Source organism: Falco biarmicus, chromosome 5, assembly GCF_023638135.1.
Source record: "Falco biarmicus isolate bFalBia1 chromosome 5, bFalBia1.pri, whole genome shotgun sequence".
In the NCBI taxonomy this organism is placed as follows: Eukaryota; Metazoa; Chordata; class Aves; order Falconiformes; family Falconidae; genus Falco; species Falco biarmicus.
In genome coordinates this window covers 89,246,956-89,267,132 of record NC_079292.1, presented here as the reverse complement: position 1 = coordinate 89,267,132, position 20,177 = coordinate 89,246,956, and the positions used below count along the sequence as shown (strand labels likewise).

Genomic DNA, 20,177 nt, shown 5'->3' with positions numbered 1-20,177 from the left:
GTGTAACAAGGACAGCCAAAGACAGTGTATTTTGCTTTACTTCAGATAAGCTGAGAGCGATGTGCATTTTTGTTCAGCCAGCTGGACTATGTCTATGAGACCTTTTTCAGCTAGCCAGTTATCCACACATGTAGATGGCACACTGTGTACTTTCAGGTAGATAACCAAACTCTTTGAGCAAGCTGGCCAAGTTATCCCAGGCAGTATGTATCTACTAAAGATGCTTCTGCAGGCATATTACATGTGCTTGAATATCTGTAATACTATCCTGCGCAGATCTATGCAGCTTCATAGTAGTCTTTGGGAAATATATTTGACCAGTGTGTATTTTAGTCCCGTTGACAATGAACCATGAGGAGTCTCAAATGAGACACAGAAGAACCGCAAACAGATCCACTTTTAGAAAGTCATTTCTCTCATACACGTGTGTCCACACACATGCACACCTTACACTATGCGCTCATGCTGCTTTTGTTGCTCCTGCCCTTGTCCTGTGCTAAAGTTCAAGGCAGTTTATAACCAAAGTAATACAGAGTGTTTTCTCTCCTTTCAGCTCCACCTTCGGAACCTGAAATAAGGTGCAATATCAGCGGTGATAACCTTGTGTTAGTATGTATATCAGATTTCCAGAAGACTCTGCATTACACTTGGAATTTCAGTCGCTTGCCAGCCACTCATCACACCCAGGAAGTTGTGATATCTAAGAAGGACGTTGATGCCTCCGAGAGAGCTGCATGTTTCATTAGATTCTCTCAAACGGAAAAGAGCTCTGAAATCTCTTTGACTCAATGCTTTTCAGGTAGAGAAGGTAAGAATGGGTCAGGCTGTATATGCAAGTCTGAGAGGCTAGGTTGGGAAGCAGCATAGGCTTTGATTGTGAGATTTCTACTGACTTCTGAGGAAGTTGAGTTTAAAAAGTAAAAAGCATCAGAAGTGATTTGTCTACTAAAAGTGTGTTTAAGGTTGGTGAAAGGTATAGGATTGACAGTTTGATCCCCCTGGAAAGACACTTTTTGCAGGGATCTCAACAGAATAAACCCTTCAGTTGTGACTTGAAATCATAGAATCATTTAGATTGGAAAAGACCTTTTAAGATAGAGTCCAATGATAAACCTAGCACTGCCATGTCTACCACTAAACCATGTCGTGAAGCGCCACATCTACACACCTTCTAAATACCTCTAGGGATTGCAACTCAACCACTTCCCTAGACAGGCTGTTCCAATGCTTGACCACCTAACTTGGTCACTTGGAGAAGAAATTTTTCCTGATATCCAGTCTAAACTTCCCCTGGTGCAACTTGAGGCATTTGTCTCTCATCCTATCATTTGTTCCCTGGGAAAAGAGACTGACACCCACCTCACTATTATTGCTCAAAAGGAGGCTGTAAAGAGAGAGACACACTTAGAAGATCTCTTTGAACCTTCTGACCTGATATAATTAATGCTAATGACTGTTGTGCTGTTTGTACTGCTTTCCATGAACTGGAATGAAATTATTCAGTTGTTTCAAGTGAATCATCTAGCAGCCACTAGTTAAAATAATTTCTTACTTAGTCTGTGCATGAGTCAATGAGCTTACTACTTTTCCTCCTTCACAGACAGATATAAAGAGGAGAAAAGAGAATGTTCCTGCTGTTGCTTATTGCTCTGGGACAGCCTCAGCTGAGCTTCAGCTCAGCCTGGGGCTTACCTTTTAAAATTTCCCATGTCTATGCAAAAGCCACTTTCATGGTTTACCAGTGTAGGATTCTTCCTCCTTCACTGGAATTATGTGCTGGAGACTTAGAAATGAGGCATTCGGTGGGTTGACCCTGACTGGCTGCCAGGTACCCTTCACGCTGCCCTATCACTCCCCCTCCTCAAAAGGATGGGGGGAGAAAATACAACAAAAGCCTCCTGTGTTAAGATAAGGACAGGGAGATCACTCTGCAATTACAGTCACGGGCAAAACTGACTCGACTTGGGGAAAATTAATTTATTGTCAGTCAAAATCAGAGTAGGATACTGAGAAACCAGAATGAATCTAAACACCTCTCCTCCACCCCTCCTCTCTTCCCAGACTCAACTTCGTTCCTGATTTCTCTACCTCCTCGCCACAAGCAGTGCAGGGGGATGGGGAATGGGGGTTGTAGGCAGCTTGTTACATGCTGTGTCTGCTGCTCCTTCCTCCTCACGCTCTTCACCTGCTCCGGCAAGGGGTCCCACCCATGGGAGACTGTCCTCCATGAGCTTCTCCAACATGAGCCCTTCCCACAGGCTGCAGTTCTTCAAGAACTGCTCCAGTATGGGTCTCTTCCATGGGGTCACAAGTCCTGCCAGGAGCCTGCTCCAGCGCAGGCTTCCCACAGGGTCACAGCCTCCTTTGGGCATCCCCCTGCCCTGGTGTGGGGTCTTCCACAGGCTGCAGATGGATATCTGCTCCATCTTAGGCCTCCATAGGCTGCAGGGGGACAGCCTGCCTCACTGTGGTCTTTAACATGGGCTGCAGGGGAATCTCCTGCTCCAGGAGCATGTCCTCCCCCTCCTTCTTCACTGACTTTGGTGTCTGCAGAGTTATTTCTTTCTCCTCTCATGCCTCTCTCTGGCTGCAGTTGTGCAGCAGTTTCCCCCCTTTCTTAAATATGTTATCACAGAGGTGCTACCACCATCACTGATGGGCTCAGCTTTGGCCAGTGGCAGGTCCTTCTTGGAGCTGTCTGGCATTGGCTCTGTCTGACATGGTGGCAGCTTCTGGCATCTTCTCACAGAAGCTAACCCTGCAGCCTCCCCACCACCAAAACCTTGTCATGCAAACCTGATACAAGTGAACTGCTGAAATGTCATTTGGCTGAGATCTGGCTTGGCCTTTCATAGACCAAAAAACAGAATAGCTGTTGCCTTTCAAGCAGTGATGTGCCTTCACTAAACTAAGGTACTTACCATGTAACTTTCTGGGAACTGACTTAAGGTTTTGCTAATAACTGACTCTGGTACATTAATTTCTTGAGGTTTGTGTGGGGGTTTTTGTTTGTTTTGGTCTTTTAAAATTACAAATGGCTATAAAACGTACTCAAGGTTGTATTTCTACTGAAGTAGTGTGTCACACAGTTGCTTTTTAACTAACCAATCATTATTTATTTCATTTTTTTAAAGGAATCGGCTATCACAACAGAAGCAGATATACTCTTATACCAGCTTTTGTTGTCTTCATGCTATCTGTAGTAATAGTAGGGTTCCTATACAGCAGAGGTATGTATAGCATTTCCTAATTAAGCTTAACATGCTTCGAGATTATGCTGATCTAAAGTTCTGTAGGATGTATGGAAGTTTCTGACCATGGAATCTGTTGTAAATACAGTAGTAGAAACAGGTACATCTTAGGCAAAGGCTAATAGTTTTGAAGGAAATAATATACTGAACTTTCTTGCATTCGGACACTGGGCTCTCTGTACTGGGAAACACTGTAGTTTATCTTTCCATATTTCTCCTTCAGACTAGGTGTTTCATTTACTGTGTGTTTCTGCTTACAAATATCTGTGGCCTCTCCTATTTCTACCTGAGTGTGCTTTCACTGCCTTTTTTTGATAGCATCATAAAGCTGCCCTCAAGAGCAGATTTCTTGTTGGGACAGGCTCATACCAGGGGCTTTTAAATACTTTATGTGGAGTCTAAGCTGACAACCATGCTCAGCTGATACATAGGGACTTCTGTGCCTCCTGTCAGCCTGTATTGCCATCATCTTGGAGTTCTAGATTTGTTTCTTGATTTTCTTGATCCATCCCTACACTGAATTCAAGTATCTTTTTTTATAAATCTGACATCTTATTTGGAAATGGTAATTGTAGGCTATCACTGTGTATCTCTTGCTGCCACCTTTTTAGGTTAAGAGGTCAGATTGTATTCCGGCTTGAAAAAGAGAAGCATACCATCTCTTCTCTTTGTGTTTGAGAGAGTCCCAAACAGGAATACATTGCTCTGCATGGAAAATTCCTGTTGGCTTCCAGATGGGGTCACCACTTGGGGGTGGCTGCAGGGTGAAGAGCATGGGATGCATCTCCTGTCTGGGAAGGACTAATTGATGAGCATATATAAATGTATATTGTGTGTGGACCTTATGCTTTCCTGATCATTCTCCATTTAGTTTCTGTTGGCGTAGAATCATAAAATAAACTAGGTGGGAAGGAATCCCTGGTGGTTGCATCCAACTTGCTACTCAAGGCAAGACCAGCTTGAAAGCTAGATCATGTTGCTCAGGACCTTGTCCAGTCAAACTGAATAATTCCAAGGATGGAAATTCCCCAGCCTCTTTCAGCGTGTGTTCAAGTGCTGAATCACCCTCGTGGGGAAGGATATTTTCTTCATTTCTGTTAGGGATTTCCCCTTTGCAACTTGCAGCCATTGCCTCCTGTCTTTTTGTTCTGTACTTCTGAGAGGAATTGTGGATAACTGGCTAGCTGAAAAAGGTCACATAGACATAGTCCAGCTGGCTGGACAAAAATGCACATCGCTCTCAGCTTATCTGAAGTAAAGCAAAAATACACTGTCTTTGGCTGTCCTTGTTACACAATAACAGGAAGACTGCGGTGGGAAAAGAATGTTGCAGGTGGGAACAGATTACTACAGAAGAGAAACTAGGGGCGGGCTTGGTATTTAGGCAACTAACCAATAATGAGCTTAACTTTTGTAATATGTATGAGCTAATTATAAGAAGGCATAAAAGGTGACTGTAAGAGACAATAAACGAAGTCTGCTGATCACTCATATTGAGTGACTGTGTCTTCCCTCCATCGCGACAAGGAATTTCCTTTGATTTATATGTAAGTTAGTTATAGACTGTGATTAGCCATCTCCTTAACCTTCTTTTATTCAGGCTGAATAAACCAAATTCTCTCATTACCTCCTTGCACAGCTCCAGCCCCCTAAGCATTTTGGTGGACACTTGCTGGACCAGCTTCAGAACTGGGAAGCCTAAACCTAGACAACACTCCACGTGTTGTGTCACAAATACTGAACAGACAGGAAGAATTTTTCTGTTGATGGGCTGACTACATTTCTGCTAACACAGCCCAGTGTCTGGTAGGCTTCTATGGCAAGGGCATGTTTCTGACTAATGTTCAGCTTGTGGTCCACCAGGGCTTCCAGGTCCTTTTCTGAAGAGATATTTTCTAGCCAGATAGAGCTCGGCCTGTACTACTCTATGGGGTGATTTCAAGAGGTGCAGGACTTTACGTTTGCCATTGAACATCACATCTTTTCTGCCAGCACATTCCTCCAGGTTATTGAAGGCCCTCTGAGTGGCAACCAAGCCTTTCAGCATATCCCCTGCTCTCCTCAGTTTGATGTCATCTGCAAACCTTCTGAGGGTACTTTCTGTGTCCTTGTCCATGTTGGTGATGTTGAACAACACTGCTTTGAATCAACACATGAAGAATGTCACTCACAACTGGCCATCAGTTAGACTTAAAATAATTCAGCTAGTAACCTTGAAACAGCAAAAGTTTCACCATGCTAGAAAATAAACTTGTTATACCTTGATAGGATAAGCACTCCATGTATATAATCAATCAAAAAATGTGATTTGCTGATTATTTAAGTAAAAGACTCAGAATCATAAATTGCTAAGCTCTGCTTTAGTTTTGTTTGGATGTGTTCTGACTTATTGTTGTTGCAGGAGGCCCGTTTTGTTGATCTCTCACTGATTGTCTTTGCCCCAAAACAGTATTTTGCTCTTTCTTCTTTCCCTAAGTCAAGTATTTAGCTGCACAACCTCAGTGAATTTTATTTGGTTTGGGGTGGAGCGGGGGAGTGGATGGAGGCTGTCAACTAGTTTCTGAAGGACCAAATTTTATTTCTGAGTAATTTCTCCAGGTGTCCTATTTGTTTTGGTGCAGGTAGACGTAAATGTCTGACAGGAAGAGTTGCTTGGAATAGTCCAGTCCATGGCTCAGGTAAGAGAGCTAGTGTCACAAATCTGTGTAAATCAGACTATTGCTTTAATTTGAACAAGGCTTACAATGTTTTTCTTTGTGGCGGTACAGTCTCTTATGGGAGAAGGAAGTAAGTAAGTTTTCTTTCAGGCCTTAGTTGTTCTAAAGAGTATAGTTATTTTTTCCAGGTCATTAATATATACTGTCTAAAAATAATAAATGTCATTATAGAACATCAGCTGCCTTCCTCTGTGGACAGCCAAGAACAGCTGAACTCAGAGTTAAGAAACCTATATTGGGGTATAAATGTTTCTAAACATCTGCTGTTGGTTGGAGCAAGGAGTCAGATCTGCTCATTTCCTTTTTTTGGAGGGTCTAAGCTTTTGAGTTGGTTTTTCAGTGTTTGTGCATGCAGCCTCAAAGTCTCAGTTGAGGTCCAATAGTGGATAATCCCAGGGACCTGCACTTCGCGAATGTGTTAGTGAGGCTGGCAGAATTCCTGACAGTGGATGGCCTGAGATCTCCCTGATCAGCAGCTCTCTTTGCCAGAAATGGAATTCACCTCCAATGGAGAATGGGAGCTGGCCTCAGGGTGAAGGCTGGAAAAAGCACACTACAGGGCAATGTCTATTGGAGAACTTACTCTTTACCTGTTTGGTTAGGGCTGGTTTACGTGCTGAAATGAGGTTAATATTTCTTCTGTCTCTTTTAATCTTATCTGCCTGTCCCATTTATATAAACTTCTTTCAGAAATCTGGTTGATTATTTTTCTGAATTGAGTGTTCATATGAGGTGCTTAGGGCTGGGCTTGAATGTAATACATTGCTTATTCCCAGTGCTCCCCATGGAAATTTCTTTCTGGCCTGTCTTGGAAATTGGGCAGCTAACCTTTTTCTCTGTGCATTGAATTTGACTTGGAAAGCTAGTGGTTCCAGTGGGTGGAGGTTGATGCTGTGCATGTGGCAGTAGATTTAATGATGATGGTCAAAAGTATTATCACTTCAGACTGGCAGGAGTTTGCTGTTAGTTTACCTTGGTCATATCTTGAAAATCCATCCAGGGACTGGTGAATGCAGGCATGTTGCTACTCTGGTGGGCAGAACTGTGGTCCTTGCTTCCCGTGCATGACTGGTGCGTGCTTATATCCTGTGGGTCAAGTTGCAGTTGTCTCCTTTGCTTTCTCTAACCCCTTTCAGTTGTTTCAGGAAAGTTCTGTTATCAGCACCATTTGATTCACTCTTACTGCATTTTGCAGCCTTGTCTTCTCCTTGTAACAGAAGGAGACAGTCAGTGGAGGAATTTCTCACCTCTGTCTGTTAGTTACCAGTCTGCTTCCCACCCATGATTTCTTTACATGATGCCCTTCTGCAGGCAACACAGATTCTCAGGGTGGTCTGCATTCCTGTCTTCCTGTCCAAATCCCCACTTGTGCTTCTGCTGTCCATTCTAACCCTGCGTTGTGATTTTTGGTTGGAGTGAGTTTTTTGGTTTTGAGTTTTTTACTAATTTAATTTGCAACACACTTGCTCAGGTCTCTGGCTTCTGGGTCTGTGTGTTAAGGTGTGGGAATCGCTCTACGGTGAGCAGCTAAGGAAGGGGACAACTGTAGTCTGTGCTTCTTTCACAAGGGTGAACAAGGACAACATATTTCAGCTTTAGCATGTATGCGTCTTGTTGCTAGGACCACTGTGGTCTGTTCTTACAAATCAAATTAAATTGGCCCCTAGGCAGTCAAGTAGAATAAGGGGAGCAGGGGAAGACTCTTAAAAAACACTTTGTTGTGGAGGTCACCAGACCAAATACTGTTTCAGTGGGGAATGCCCAAAGATTCCACCATCAGATACGTGCTCAGTGCCCTGTTGGAGTGTTATGGTGTTAAACCAATGGTGGCATCATGTGGGATACTCAGCCTGGTATTTTATATGAGCTGCTGGAGTTAGCATAAGGCTGGAGCAGGATGTTTCTTAAACTGTAAACTACTGTGTCACCTTTGCAGAGATTTTCTGTATGTTTAATTTCTAAGTTACTTTAATTTGTGAAGTTTCTGAATGTTTTTATCGGTTTGGAGGTTAAAAAACATGGTGAGGTCCTTGGTGATGGGCTTGGAAAAGATGCCACAGGTAGAGAAGCAGTACTGCGAAAGCAAGGGGTTTGGGGTTTTGGGGTTTGTTTGGTTTTTTTTTTTCTCCCTTTCTACCCCTCCCCTGTCCCAGCATATCAAAGTCTTAGGAGCTTTTTAGCAGGATTTTGGATAAAGAACTTAATTTTTCTTTTGATATTTTCATACTTTTGTTAAAGCTGTAGTTCTAGCCCACGATTTGGAGATCACTGAAGTCTAGAGACTGTGGATGGACTTGAAGGTGGAAAAAGGAGAAGGATGGGAAGGAAGGAGAAAAAAAAAAGCCATTCTAAAAAAACCTTCTTTAGTACTGCACTTAAACTTAAAATATAGAATAGCCCATGTTTCTGTTAGACATTCTTTAAGGTCTGCAGAGAGGAAGGGTTTAATGTCACAGAGTTAGTGCAACACATAGATGAAGGTAAAAAAGGAGATGTGGACTATCTTCTCAGCCGTCTCTTTTTTTATGGAAAAACTGTGCAGCTCTATCACCTTAAGTAAACCCACTTCAGAAAGATTTTGTTAAGCTGTAGGCATAAGTATAGAAAATGTTGGTTATGGTCTGGGGCCTTAAGTGGTTGTTGGAGGGAAGTTGAAATTAATTTGGAGTCCTTCAATAAAGTGGCATAACATACTAGTTCTCAGGAGTGTCTCCTGAGAGTGTTACAATGAAACTGTTGCTTTAAGGTTGAGTTGTGTATTTTACAGACTATTGTGCTACCTCCGTACACATTTCTAAAAAGGTTTTCTGTTTGCTTGCAGCTACATCCTCATAAGCTATTCAGTATGAGAATGAAAAGCCTGAAGCAGGTAGCAAGTGAGATGGGAGATATTGGGAGAATATTGGGGAAAATAGGGAGAGCATGAAGCGGGGAATTGATTTTGTACATGGCTTTTTGTAGTCCAAACCATATTAGCGTGTTCTCTGTGCAGAGATTACCATTCCCCTGTTGGCCCAGAAAGACCTGTTGCCTGAGGAAAAGTAAATGTTGATGGGTAGATAACTAGACGAGATGTCAAAAAGACCTGGATCCTTGTGTTCTCTAAATAGCACAGAGCAAATACCTTCTTGGGGCTTTAGCTTCTTTCCTGATACGATGTGAAAGATGCTGCATGCTGTGCTTGCAAATCACTTCACCTTCTGTGGAAAGAAGAGCTAAGCATGTATGAGGGAACCCCTTTTTATAGCAAATAAGCAAATTATCCCTTTGTCTGATGTTACCTTTTGTTTGCATGCAAAGGAGTGCAAGGATATTTTTGTAGTATGCCATCATGGATTGGGTGGTCTTTGCTTTCTGCTGGAAAGAAACCCTGAAGCAGGACCTAAGATAATAAAATGCCGTGGCTTTGAAGCTTTGTTTGTATTGATGGCAAGTAGAGCTGAGCCTCAACACACTGATTTAGAGATGGAGTACTTACAAGCTTGCAAAATGCTAATTTGGGAGATAGAGCAGGCTTCTCTCCTTAGAGAAGCACCATTTCTGGATGTGGTATCTTCCACTTGCTTTATGCTCTAGGAAGGTCTCTTCACTGCAGTCATCAGGCAGCTAAGTAAAGCCCCAGTTTTGTTGTCTTAGTACACCCAGTATAAATTTCAAGGAAATTGTGGGGCCTGTATTTTGTTCTAGAAGTTCTTTTTATCCAGAGGGATCGGGAAATATGAACATTATAATTCAAATCAGCAAAAAAAAGCGGTATTTTTTCCCCTCAGACTGTTGCACTGATGATTCATTCACTCACTCAGTTTTCCATCATATCCCACTACTAGCTGATAATAAAAGGGTTGGAGAAGAGAGAAGTTTTTCCTGATTAAGGGAAAAATCACTAGTGATGACAATAAGGAAAAGGAAACCTAGAAGCCCCTGAGTTTTGCTGCTTATTCTTCCTGCATGAATTGTAATGGGCATAGAACAGCTTTCCTTATCTGAAGAAATAGGGGTTGTGTAGCTGATGGTGAAGGTGTGGTGCACTGTAGGATTGCCTTATCACTTGTGTAACTATTTCCATATACATAGACAGGGATATAGGAGAAGGAGGTTTATTTTATGCCTGTCTTACAGAAGAAAGGAGGGAAATGTACAGTTCAGGCAAAAGAGAATCAGGTCCATAGATAAGGTTTTCTCTTTGAACACTGGAGGAACAAAATAAAATATTTTCTGGTAGTATAGAGTGGGAACGTCAGGAAGGGGAGTTGGTGCACCTTTGCACAGTAAACCCAGCACCTAGGTAGCATGCAATTTCTGCTGTATGGATGGGAAACAGGAGGCCTGAAATGGATGTATAAAGCAATTTTAAATACTGGTAGCACAGCAGTATGTAACAATTGCAGGGGAGTAGGTGTGCTGCTGAGCTCTGGACAGTACAAGAGCAATGACCTGTGGTGGTCTGGGGAAGAAGCAATGGAGTGTGCTCTTGAGGGACTGTACCTCTTATCTCTTCAGATGAAGAATTGAACAAGGAGGACAGTGCTCAGGAAGACAATCCAACTGTCAATAACAGTGTAAATTGAGAAGGTAAGCGCCTGTTCTATGGAGCAGTCAGTGGTAATGACCCAGCAGGCAAGCTGGCCAGGATCCCTTGGAGTTGAAGGCTCAGAGCAATTCCTGTGTAATGTAAAAAAAACCTTCTCAACAGAGGTATTGGGGGGGATTGTGCCGTGAATGCAGAATACCTTTCCACTGTGCAGGAGTTTCAGGAGCAGAGTTAACAGCTCTCAGGCTGTAGTTAAGGGCAGAGTGAGTCTTGCATTTTTACCATCCTTGGAAATAAGCCCAGCAGAGCCTATGGACTTGGAAGGATGTGTGTTTTGGAGATCATTTGGGTTTAGAAAAATTAAAGTAAAAAAATAATCCCAGTCAGAGTGAGATAAAAATACTGGTCAGGTGGCAGTCCTTGCTGAAGTGCTGGCTTCTGGTCTTCTTACGCTACTTGTTGAGAGATCTCTGCAAGTGGGCTTCTAGTCCCCCAGTGTGTGCAATTGAAGCGCTTAAGCGAGGAGCAAGAGTTGATGTGACCAAGAGGAAGCTTTGCCAAGAGGAAGCTTGGTTTGGAGAGATTGCTTGTCCACAAAACGTAGTCGGTCTGTCCTCCGTTGTTTCTGGTGGAAGACAGTGTTCTCTCTGTATGTGTCCGTCTCTAAAATCCTTGACATCTGCTGGAAAGGCAGCACAGCAATTCAAGCAGTCAGGAGGATTTCTGGGGAGCATCAGGGACAACTTCTTCACGCAGGCCTCCGCGTGCACCACCGAGGGCTGGTGTGCAGCTGTACCTGCTGCTCACTGACAGGGGAGGGCTGCATGGGGATGTGGGCATGAGTGGCTGCCTTGGCTGTGATAATCGAGAAACAAGTCCAGATCCTGAGAGGCGTGAGGAAGCATCAGAGCACAGGCCCTGTGGAGAGCAGATTTCCACTTACCCAGGAAGATGGTAGGCAGGATCTCATGGGAGACGGTTCCGAAGAGCAGTGGAGCTCAAGGGAGCCATCAGGCCTTTTGGGGAGACCTTTCACCAAGCCTGAGCACAGGCCACCCCCATAGTCAGGAAAACAGGCAGGCAAGTCAGGAAATGAGCTTGGCTAAGCAGGGAGCTCCTGGCAGGGCTGCGGTGGGAAAATTGCTTCTACTAGATGTGGAAGCAGGGGCAGGCTGCAATGGAGGAATGCAGGAACACTGCCAGGGCAGCAGGCATGGTGTCAGGAAAGCCAAGGCTCAGGGCGGCTTGGAGCCACTATGGGATGACCAGGACAATGAGAGCAGCTTCTGCTGCTAGGTTATCTGTAAAAGGAATAATGAGGAAAATGTGGGCCTGTTGCTGAACAGGGGATTGATTTAGTGATATCTGATGCTGATGAAGTATAGGCTAGATGAGCAGACAGTGAGGTGGCCTGAAAATTGTCTGAATGGCTGAGATCAGAGTGTTGGGAGCACATGTATGAATTCTAGTTGGAGGCCAGTATCCAGTGGTGTACCCCAGGGGTCAATACTGCGTCCGGTCCTCTTTAACATCTTCATTAATTGTCTGAATGATGGGGCACAGTAGGCCTTCAGCAAGTTTGCTGATGATAGAAAACTGGGAGGAGTGGCTAACACACTGAAGAGATGTGTTGCCATCCAGAGGGACCTTGACCAGCTGGAGAAACGTGCTGGCAGGAACCTCATGCAGTCCAAAAAAAGGAAATGCAAAATCCTGCACTTGGGGAGGAATAATGTCACACACTGGAATATACTGGGGACCAATCAGTGGGAAAAGCTGCTTTTCAGTAAAGGACCTGGGAGTCCTGGAGGACAAGAAGAGCATGAGCCAGCAGTGTGCCCTTGCAGCAAAGGCAGCTATTGGTATCCCAGGCTGCATTAAGAGGAGTGTTGCCAGCAGTGTGAGGGATGTGGTCCTTCTCCTCTACTCGGCACTGGTGAGGCCATACCTGGAGTCCTGTTCTGGGCTCCCCAGTACGAGGGAGACATGGACCTACTGGAGAGAATCCAGGAAAGGGCCATGGAGATGATTAAGGGACTGGACATGGTCCTGAGCAGCCTGCTGTAGTTGAGCCTGCTTGAGCAGGAGCATAGGACAAGATAACTTCTAAGGTTTCCTTCCAACCTCAACCATTGTGTGATTGTATGATAACCTTTCCTCATGTGAGAGAGCTGGCACAGTTCAGTCGGCAGAAGAGAAGGCTTGGGGGAATCTCATCCATGTGTATAAATACCTGATGGGAGCAAACGAAGAAGAGGGAGCCAGACTCTTCTGGCTCCAGAGGTTGCCCAGTGACAGGACAAGACACAATGGACACCATCCAAAACATAAGAGGATCCATCTGAACATCAGAAAACACTTTTTTGCTGCAAGGGTGACTGAGCACTGGAACAAATTGCCCAGAGAGGCTGTGGAGTCTCCATCCTTGGAGATACCCAAAAGCTGTCTGGACATCATCCTGGGCAGCCTTCTCTAGGTTCGTCTGCTTGAGCAATGGGGTTGGACAAGATGACTTCCAGAGGCTTCTTCCAATGTCAATCTGTGTCTCTGATATCAGATTCAGATAAGGCTGAGATACTGAGTGCTACATTTGCTTCTATCTTGACAGTCTCTGTGGCATTTTTGCTTAGAGGCAGGTTCAGAGCAGAGAGGATGTGTTAGCAATGGAAGAGGATCAGGTCAGGGATTTCTGGAGAAATCTTGGCCCAAACCACTCCATGGGATCTGATAAAAGGGCTGCCACAAGAGCTGGCAGATGTCATTGAGAGGATGTTGTCACCTTCAGAAGTTGTGTTGGGGAAGATCTGTGACAAATGAAAGAAGGGAAGCATTGCAGCTATCTCTCAAAAAGGCTAACAGCTTCATCTGTGGAACTACAGGTCAGTCAGGCTCACTTTAATCCCTGGGAGAATCATGGGGCAGGTCTTCTTGGAATGTGTTTCTGGTCACAGAAGAAAGATGGTGACTTGAGAGTAAGTGTAAATCGCAATTGACCAAGTTGACACCTTTTTTTTGGATGAAATGACTAGATTTGCAGATAAGGGGAGAACAATGGGTGTCATACCTTGACTTTAGCAAGGCTTTTTATGCAGTGTCCCTAGCATTGTTGGAGTCCTAAATTGGGATGTCCTAGTCTGGATGAATGTCTGCCTACATGGGTAGAAAACTTGCTAGATTGTGAAGCCTGCAGGCAGTGGTTAATGGGTTACAGTCCACATGGATGCTGGTGGCAGTGGAGGAATGTAGAGGTTTGTTAGTTGGGGGTTTTTGTGTGGCCTAGGCAAGGGACAGAAAACAGTGTCATTGGGTTTATAGACAACAGCAAAACATGGAGTGCAGTCATTCAGTATGAAGGCAGGATTGTCGTTCAGAGGGAGCGGGAGGGGTAGAGGCCTGCATGAACCTTGTGAAATTCTGCAGGGGCCGTGCAGGGTCCTGTACCTGGATGAACCAGCACCCTGCACTTGTGCAGGCTGGGGACTGAGTGGCAGGGGAGCAGCTCTGCTGAAAGGTACCTGGGAATGCTATGGACGTACAGTGCATCAGCAGTGCTCCCTGGCAGCAAAGGCAGCTGATAGCATCCTAGGCTGTTTTAAGGCATGCTTAAGCCAGTGCATTAAGGAAGTGGTTATTTTCCATTACTTGGCACTTGTAATACTCTGTCACCTAACATCTGGTTTGTGACCCACCCAGTGCTGGAGAAGTGCTGCTAGATTTGAGCAGGTACAGCAGAACGCCACCAATGTGGTCAGGGGCTGGAGCGCAGTTTCTCTGAGGAGAACCTGAAGAGACTGAGCTTGTTCAACCCCAGAGAAGAGCAGGTTTTCAGGGTACCGAACAGCAGCTGCCAATACCTGTGGGAATATAAGAAAGAAGGCTGGGCCAGAATGTTTGCTGAGGTGTATTAGCAGGTTATCAAGGTGATAGTCCTAAACTGAAGTAGGGGAAGTTCCATGTGGATACGAGGAGAAAGCTTTCTGCCTCTAAGCATAACTAATCACTAGGACAGGCTGCATGGAGTCATTGTGGAGTTCCTACCCTTGGAGGTTTTTAAGACCTGCCTGCAGAAAGTCCTGAGTAACCTGTCTAGAACTGAATGTTGACCTTTCACGGAGGAGGGTGTTCAGTTAGAGACTTCCTGGGCTCCCTACCCCAGTGAACCTGAGTGATTGTGTGTCTTAGAAATTGTAGCTGGTGACTCGTCTCTAAGCAATGACTGATACCACTGAGAAGCTAAGCAGCGAGATACACTCTGGAGGAGTGCAACTCTCCTGTGATCTCTTTTTCAGAACCCTCTGTCATGCAGAACAGCACCCTGACATCCAGGTGTTAACTATGGTGCAACTGAGGGAGGTGAATACCTGTTCTGTGGTGGGGAGGTGTCCTGGAGGAAAGGTGTTGGCTTTCTGGTGTTAGCTGATGATGTTGGCAACATGTTGAGTTGTAGCTAGTAACTCACTTTTATGCAATAGCCAGTACCTTGAAACTGAGCAAGGCAGGGGACTGTAGTTGTCTCTGATCTCTTTTCAAACATTTCTGGGAAGGAGAACAGCAGCTTGCTGGCCAAGCATGCAGATGACAATGGTATAAATGAAGGAGGTAAGTGCTTGTGCTATGGAGCACTCTGTTCGTTGTGACTTTTGCCTTAACGCTTCTTGATGTGAAGTTACGGCTGGCACCATGGGTGCTGAGTGCTTTCTGTGCTTGACCTTTGCAGGATCTGGAAGGGATTGTGAGGACGGTGTGGAGTCAGGTATAGAGGAGGGAGGGGAGGTGTTGTATGATTGTCCCGTGGGTGTGGGGGATGTTCGTCAGGGTTATTATGGATGCTAAACAAATGGCCCAGCTCTCATTCAGATTATTCTGAATAATCTGAAGATTATTGAAAAGAGAAGGGGAATTGTTGTGAGCTCCAGGATTGTCTGAGTATTGCCTGTTGTTCTTGCAGAAGTGACCCAGGATGCAGAAGGTGGAAATGGGGAGCAGCTGAGCAACCCTCCCTGCTGCAGTACAGAAGGTATGTGAGGGTGAAGCTCCCTGTGTCTCGGACGAGTGTGCAGACTGGCACAGAGGCCAGGAGTGGCAGTGCTGGGTTGGGCTGTGTATGACCCTGACCCCTTTTTGCTCAAGTAGAAAACAGAGAGAGAGTTATTAGGAGAGAAGGGGCATGTGTGTGTTGGGCACGTGTGTGTGATGTGTGCTAGGAAATCAGATGTTTGTGATGGGAGTGTTCAGAAGACTTGACAATTTAACTAGTTTAAAACTGTAGGATTAAATGTTACTAATATCCGTTAATAATACACCTTTTGCTCATGCTTGCACTTTCACTTTATTCCATGGCTTAACAAGTGATAAAGGCTTATAGTGGCTGAGCTGTCGGTAAGGCGGTATGTTTTTGGTCAGTAGATTTCTGAACTGCATTTCTACCTTGTTAATTATGAATGCTGTTGAACACCGTGTCAAACTAGAGAGATATTGTGTAACGCTGAAGGTTGGGGTTTTTTATTGCTTAGGTGGGCAGCTGTGTTTTCTTTGGTCACAAAGAATGCAGAGTTTACTTATTTTGTGGGTTTTTTTTCCTGTGGCTTGTTGTTTCTTAAACCTACATGGAGGGAAAGCTCTTCTAAATAAACGGATCAGTGTGCCTGAGGGTTGACACATGGAATGAGAAAACCGATTACCCTGTATGAGAGAATAGTCATCAACACTACATCTTATGGGGTACATCAACATGGAGAGTGTCAAAACTCAGATTAGTCCTGTCCCAAATCTGGTAACAGAAGAATGTAAGGGCTGTCCTTTAATGAACTGCACAGACAAGGGCTTACATTGGTTTATCATCCATCCAGACCAGAATACTGTTTCTGCAGTGTTTTCCTGGAGTACAGAAAGACTGTGGAATGCTAGCTTGTTTCACTTTTGTTACCAATTAGTTTCACACTGTGATTCCCAAGAAGTGGTAAAGATCACAGGTTGGGAGCTGAGATCACTCTAAATCTGGCAAAGAACACAAAAAGGTCAAGCCCTCACCCAGAGAGCTGTTACTATACCATTAAGTTTGGCATCCAGAGCACGTGGTAGTACTGCAGAAAATCCTGCTGAACACTTACCTGTAGAAAATCCAAAGCTGCCATCTGTGAAACAGGAAGGTTCCAGGCAGAATAGTTGAAGCTGTAGCGTAGTGCTGTATCTCAGAGTCTTTGGTCTTTGTGACAGCCAGGTGGTGGAGACAGAAGTAATTTCCTCAACCTAGCAGATTCAGTGGCAGCATGCCATCAATAGTTGTGAATTTCTTGTTACCAAGGGATGTAGTTGAAGTACATGACCTGCTTAGAAAGAATTTCACTGGAGTTGTGTAAGATTTTTTTTTGTCTTAGAAGTAAAACTGTCAGTAAATATGTAATAAAACTTTCTCATTACTGGTGTGTCTGCAAAGCTTGCACAGATTAAGATGATACCAAGAACCATTGCTGAACTTTGAATCCAAAGAGGGCAATCGACTTACCTGAGTTTGAGAGACTTCCTGTAAGTTACCATAGTTCAAGCATGCTTTACTCTGACTCTTGGGAGCTGTCTTTCCTGTGGATGGGTAAAGATTGTTCCACGTAGATGATAATTTGTAGGATGTCTAGAGCCAATCTGGCCACTTACTCTCAATAAAAACAGAGGTCTTGCTCTTTGGACCAGCTCTGGTGTTTATTGCACGCCTCTGTGAGCCAGTTTAACTACCTCATGTAGCCAGAAACTGGGCCAGCAGAAAAATTATATTGGTTTTCTGCTGGACTAATAGGTTAAATCTGATCATAAAGGGCTTTAATAATATAATAATAACTGGGCTGACATACTGGAGGGGATGGAATGCTGGTCAGTGGTGGATTCAAAGGGAGAAAGAAGGACAGGAGACAGGGAAAAGGAGCTGTGGGGTGGAGAGGGCTGTTTCAGTGATAGCAGGACAGGCAGAGATGTGTGGGTGAAACATGTGTTGCATGAAGCTGTCACTTTCTCATACTGTAAAGCTTTGCTGTGCCTTGAGCATGCTGTAGAACAGCCATAGTTTAACTGAGGATGGGCATGAACTGGTTTTGTAGAGCTGAAGCCTTTTACAATGCTGGCTGTTCTGTGTAGAACTTTGCTAGTTTAAAAGTAGTCAACAAATAAAACATCTGTGAAGGAGCAAAGTTTTGAAGGATGTGAAGTTAGGTCAGCTATAGCATAAAAACTGGGTGAGGGAAGAAAGGAATGGACAGAAAAAAATGTTTTGCTATTTGTGAAATAAGATGGGTGACTGCGTCGCGTCTACAGCTTCCTCAAAGTAGGCAGCGGAGGGGGAGGCACTGATCTCTCTCTGGTGACCACTGATAGGGCTTGAGGAAATGGAATGAAGCTGCATCAGGGGAAGCTGAGGCTGGACATTAGAAAAAGGCTCTTCACTGAGAGGGTGGTTGGTCGCTGGAACAGGTTCCCCAGGGAAGTGTCATGGCACCAAGCCTGTCAGAGTTCAAGGAGCGTCTGGATGATGCTCTTGGTCATGTGGTTTAGTTTTTGGTAGTCCTGAGAGGAGCAGGGAGTTAGATTTGGTGGTCCCTGTGGGTCCCTTCCAACATGAGATGTTCTATGAAAGGTTTTGTTTCCAAATTTATTAACTGGGTCATCAGAAACTTCTTGTTTTGAGTTGTTTTATCTGATGTAAATGTTTTTTTTTTAAAAAAAAAGATTTAGAAAGCTTTTAGAAAGTGGGTACTAAAAGCCAGTGTGTATCAAAACATATTTGTTTGGTAAGAAATGAAATGTGCAGATTGGCTGAAAACAATTTTCCATTCTTCAAAAGAGAAGGAAAAAATATTGGTTTGTCTGTCATATAGGCCTTAGTTAAGTGGTATAACAATGGACATTTCATACTGGTTTCTGCTTTTTTGTCATAGATCAGTGGTCTCCAAACATTTTTGGTTGTGCACCCCATCAGTAAAATATTATCAGTAAAATACACACCCAATTTATGTATATTTATTTATAAATTATATACATGTGCTACCATACTCAACTATTACATTGATTATATATATATATATATATATATATTCATGCACAAAACCAGAAATTAAAAAAGGATAAGACTGAAGTATACAGTATTTTAATTTTTAAATTTTATTAATGGTGAAAAAATATTGTCTTCCTGCACCATAATGGATTGCCTTGTGCACACCCCACTTTGGAGATGACAGATGCAGATAATCCGTTTAAAGATTCTCAGAATGCACAGGAATGTGGAAGCTAGTGTGTGTCACCTTACTGCTGCGGAGTTTTCTGTGGTGCCAGGTTTGATTCTTCTGTTCGATTACCAGCCAAACAATCATATTCAGATATTTGCCAAAGACAATGTTGAAAAGGGAAAAACAATCTCCAAATGTGAGAAAACATGGATGAGTGGAAGGGTGGGAGGGAGTTAGGACTGAGCGTAAGAAATATGACTCTGTGATGCAGGCAAAACAGCCACAAAAGAAGGAAACAGACTTGACACAGGACGGTATAGCTGGAGGGAAGTTGTGGTGTCTTGTAATAGCAGAGTCAGATCTGGTTAGTTGCCAAGGCGTTATAGTGAAGACCAAATTAATTAAGTCTGTATTATTTGTGGCCTATGTGATAAGCTGCTTTGCAAGGGCTACTTACTTGGCTAAACTGTACTCATGTCATGCTTGAAGAAACCATTATGTTATATCATGTCGAGACATCAGATGTAGCTGTGCATCCTTTGGTGCTGTTTGCAAGCTGTGTGGGGACACAGCATTCTGCATGTTCTGTGGGGAGTGTGAAACCTGATGCTTATCACCACAGCTATAAAATGAGACGAAAACACTAATTTCATGTTCAGGCCCTCTCACTGCATAGACACAAGCAAATAGCAGCCCGCACCCTGGCTGGCTTCTCAATCGCATTCTTTAGTCTCGTCATCAAGCTGGCATAAGTCAGCTGGAGATAAAGCAGTAAATCTGCTTGGATTTTAAGGAAACAAATCATAAAAATACTTCAGGCCTATCCAGGAACCTTGTGAGAACCACACTAAGGGACATCTTTCTTTTTCTCATTGTCTGCAGAGATGAGTAGCATGTGTAAGTCATATGCTGCTCTCCTAGATTGTCTCTTGGTATCTTATCCTAGGTTGGAATGATGCTTGAGCTGGACACTAGTGGAAGGGAGAGGTAGTGCTGTCAAAATAAGAGCAAAGACTGAATGACACAGTGCCTTGGCACATCCAGTTGCTTCCCCTTACGCTGTTGCTTTGCGCACCAAGATGGAAACACTGATGTAAGTGGGCCTTGCGTATGCTTTACTGGAAATAAGCCTGGTTAGAGGTTGATGCATGCTGCATGCAGTGAGTTAGGTTGGGCATGTGATCTTGAACTTCCTGGATTCTAACTTCCTGCACTATAACTTCTCTTTGCCTTCAGTTTCCTTGTTTGTTAAAGAAGAGCTCTATTTGCAGTCCTCAAAAGAGAACTCCAAAAGCACTTGGCATTACTGTGTGAAAGAAATAGCAGCAGCAGCATCACATGCATGTGTGATGCACAGCTAATACTAACATTATAGGCCTGAACCTTTGTGTAAAAGTGGTGTCTTAAGTGCCTAGTGATGTGACCCAAAGACATGGAGTCAAAACAGCCTCATGGGTTATCAACTGCT

General features: G+C 43.9%; 1 protein-coding gene across 10 annotated transcripts in view; it reads left to right on the top strand.

The window, feature by feature from the left end:
* Nucleotides 1-20,177, top strand: part of CD58 (CD58 molecule) — a 49,893-nt gene that overhangs the window by 8,767 nt on the left and 20,949 nt on the right. For 4 of the 10 annotated variants that reach the window (XM_056340784.1, XM_056340788.1, XM_056340785.1 and 1 more), the window contains exons 3-7: nucleotides 554-808; nucleotides 3,135-3,230; nucleotides 5,873-5,929; nucleotides 15,030-15,098; nucleotides 15,448-15,516. In XM_056340784.1, the coding sequence (XP_056196759.1) occupies nucleotides 554-808; nucleotides 3,135-3,230; nucleotides 5,873-5,929; nucleotides 15,030-15,098; nucleotides 15,448-15,516 (546 nt within the window). Of the gene's footprint in view, nucleotides 1-553; nucleotides 809-3,134; nucleotides 3,231-5,872; nucleotides 5,930-10,468; nucleotides 11,386-15,029; nucleotides 15,099-15,447; nucleotides 15,517-19,655; nucleotides 19,803-20,177 lie in introns of those variants that run through there. The other 6 variants (XM_056340783.1, XM_056340787.1, XM_056340791.1 and 3 more) reach the window with 6 other exon arrangements.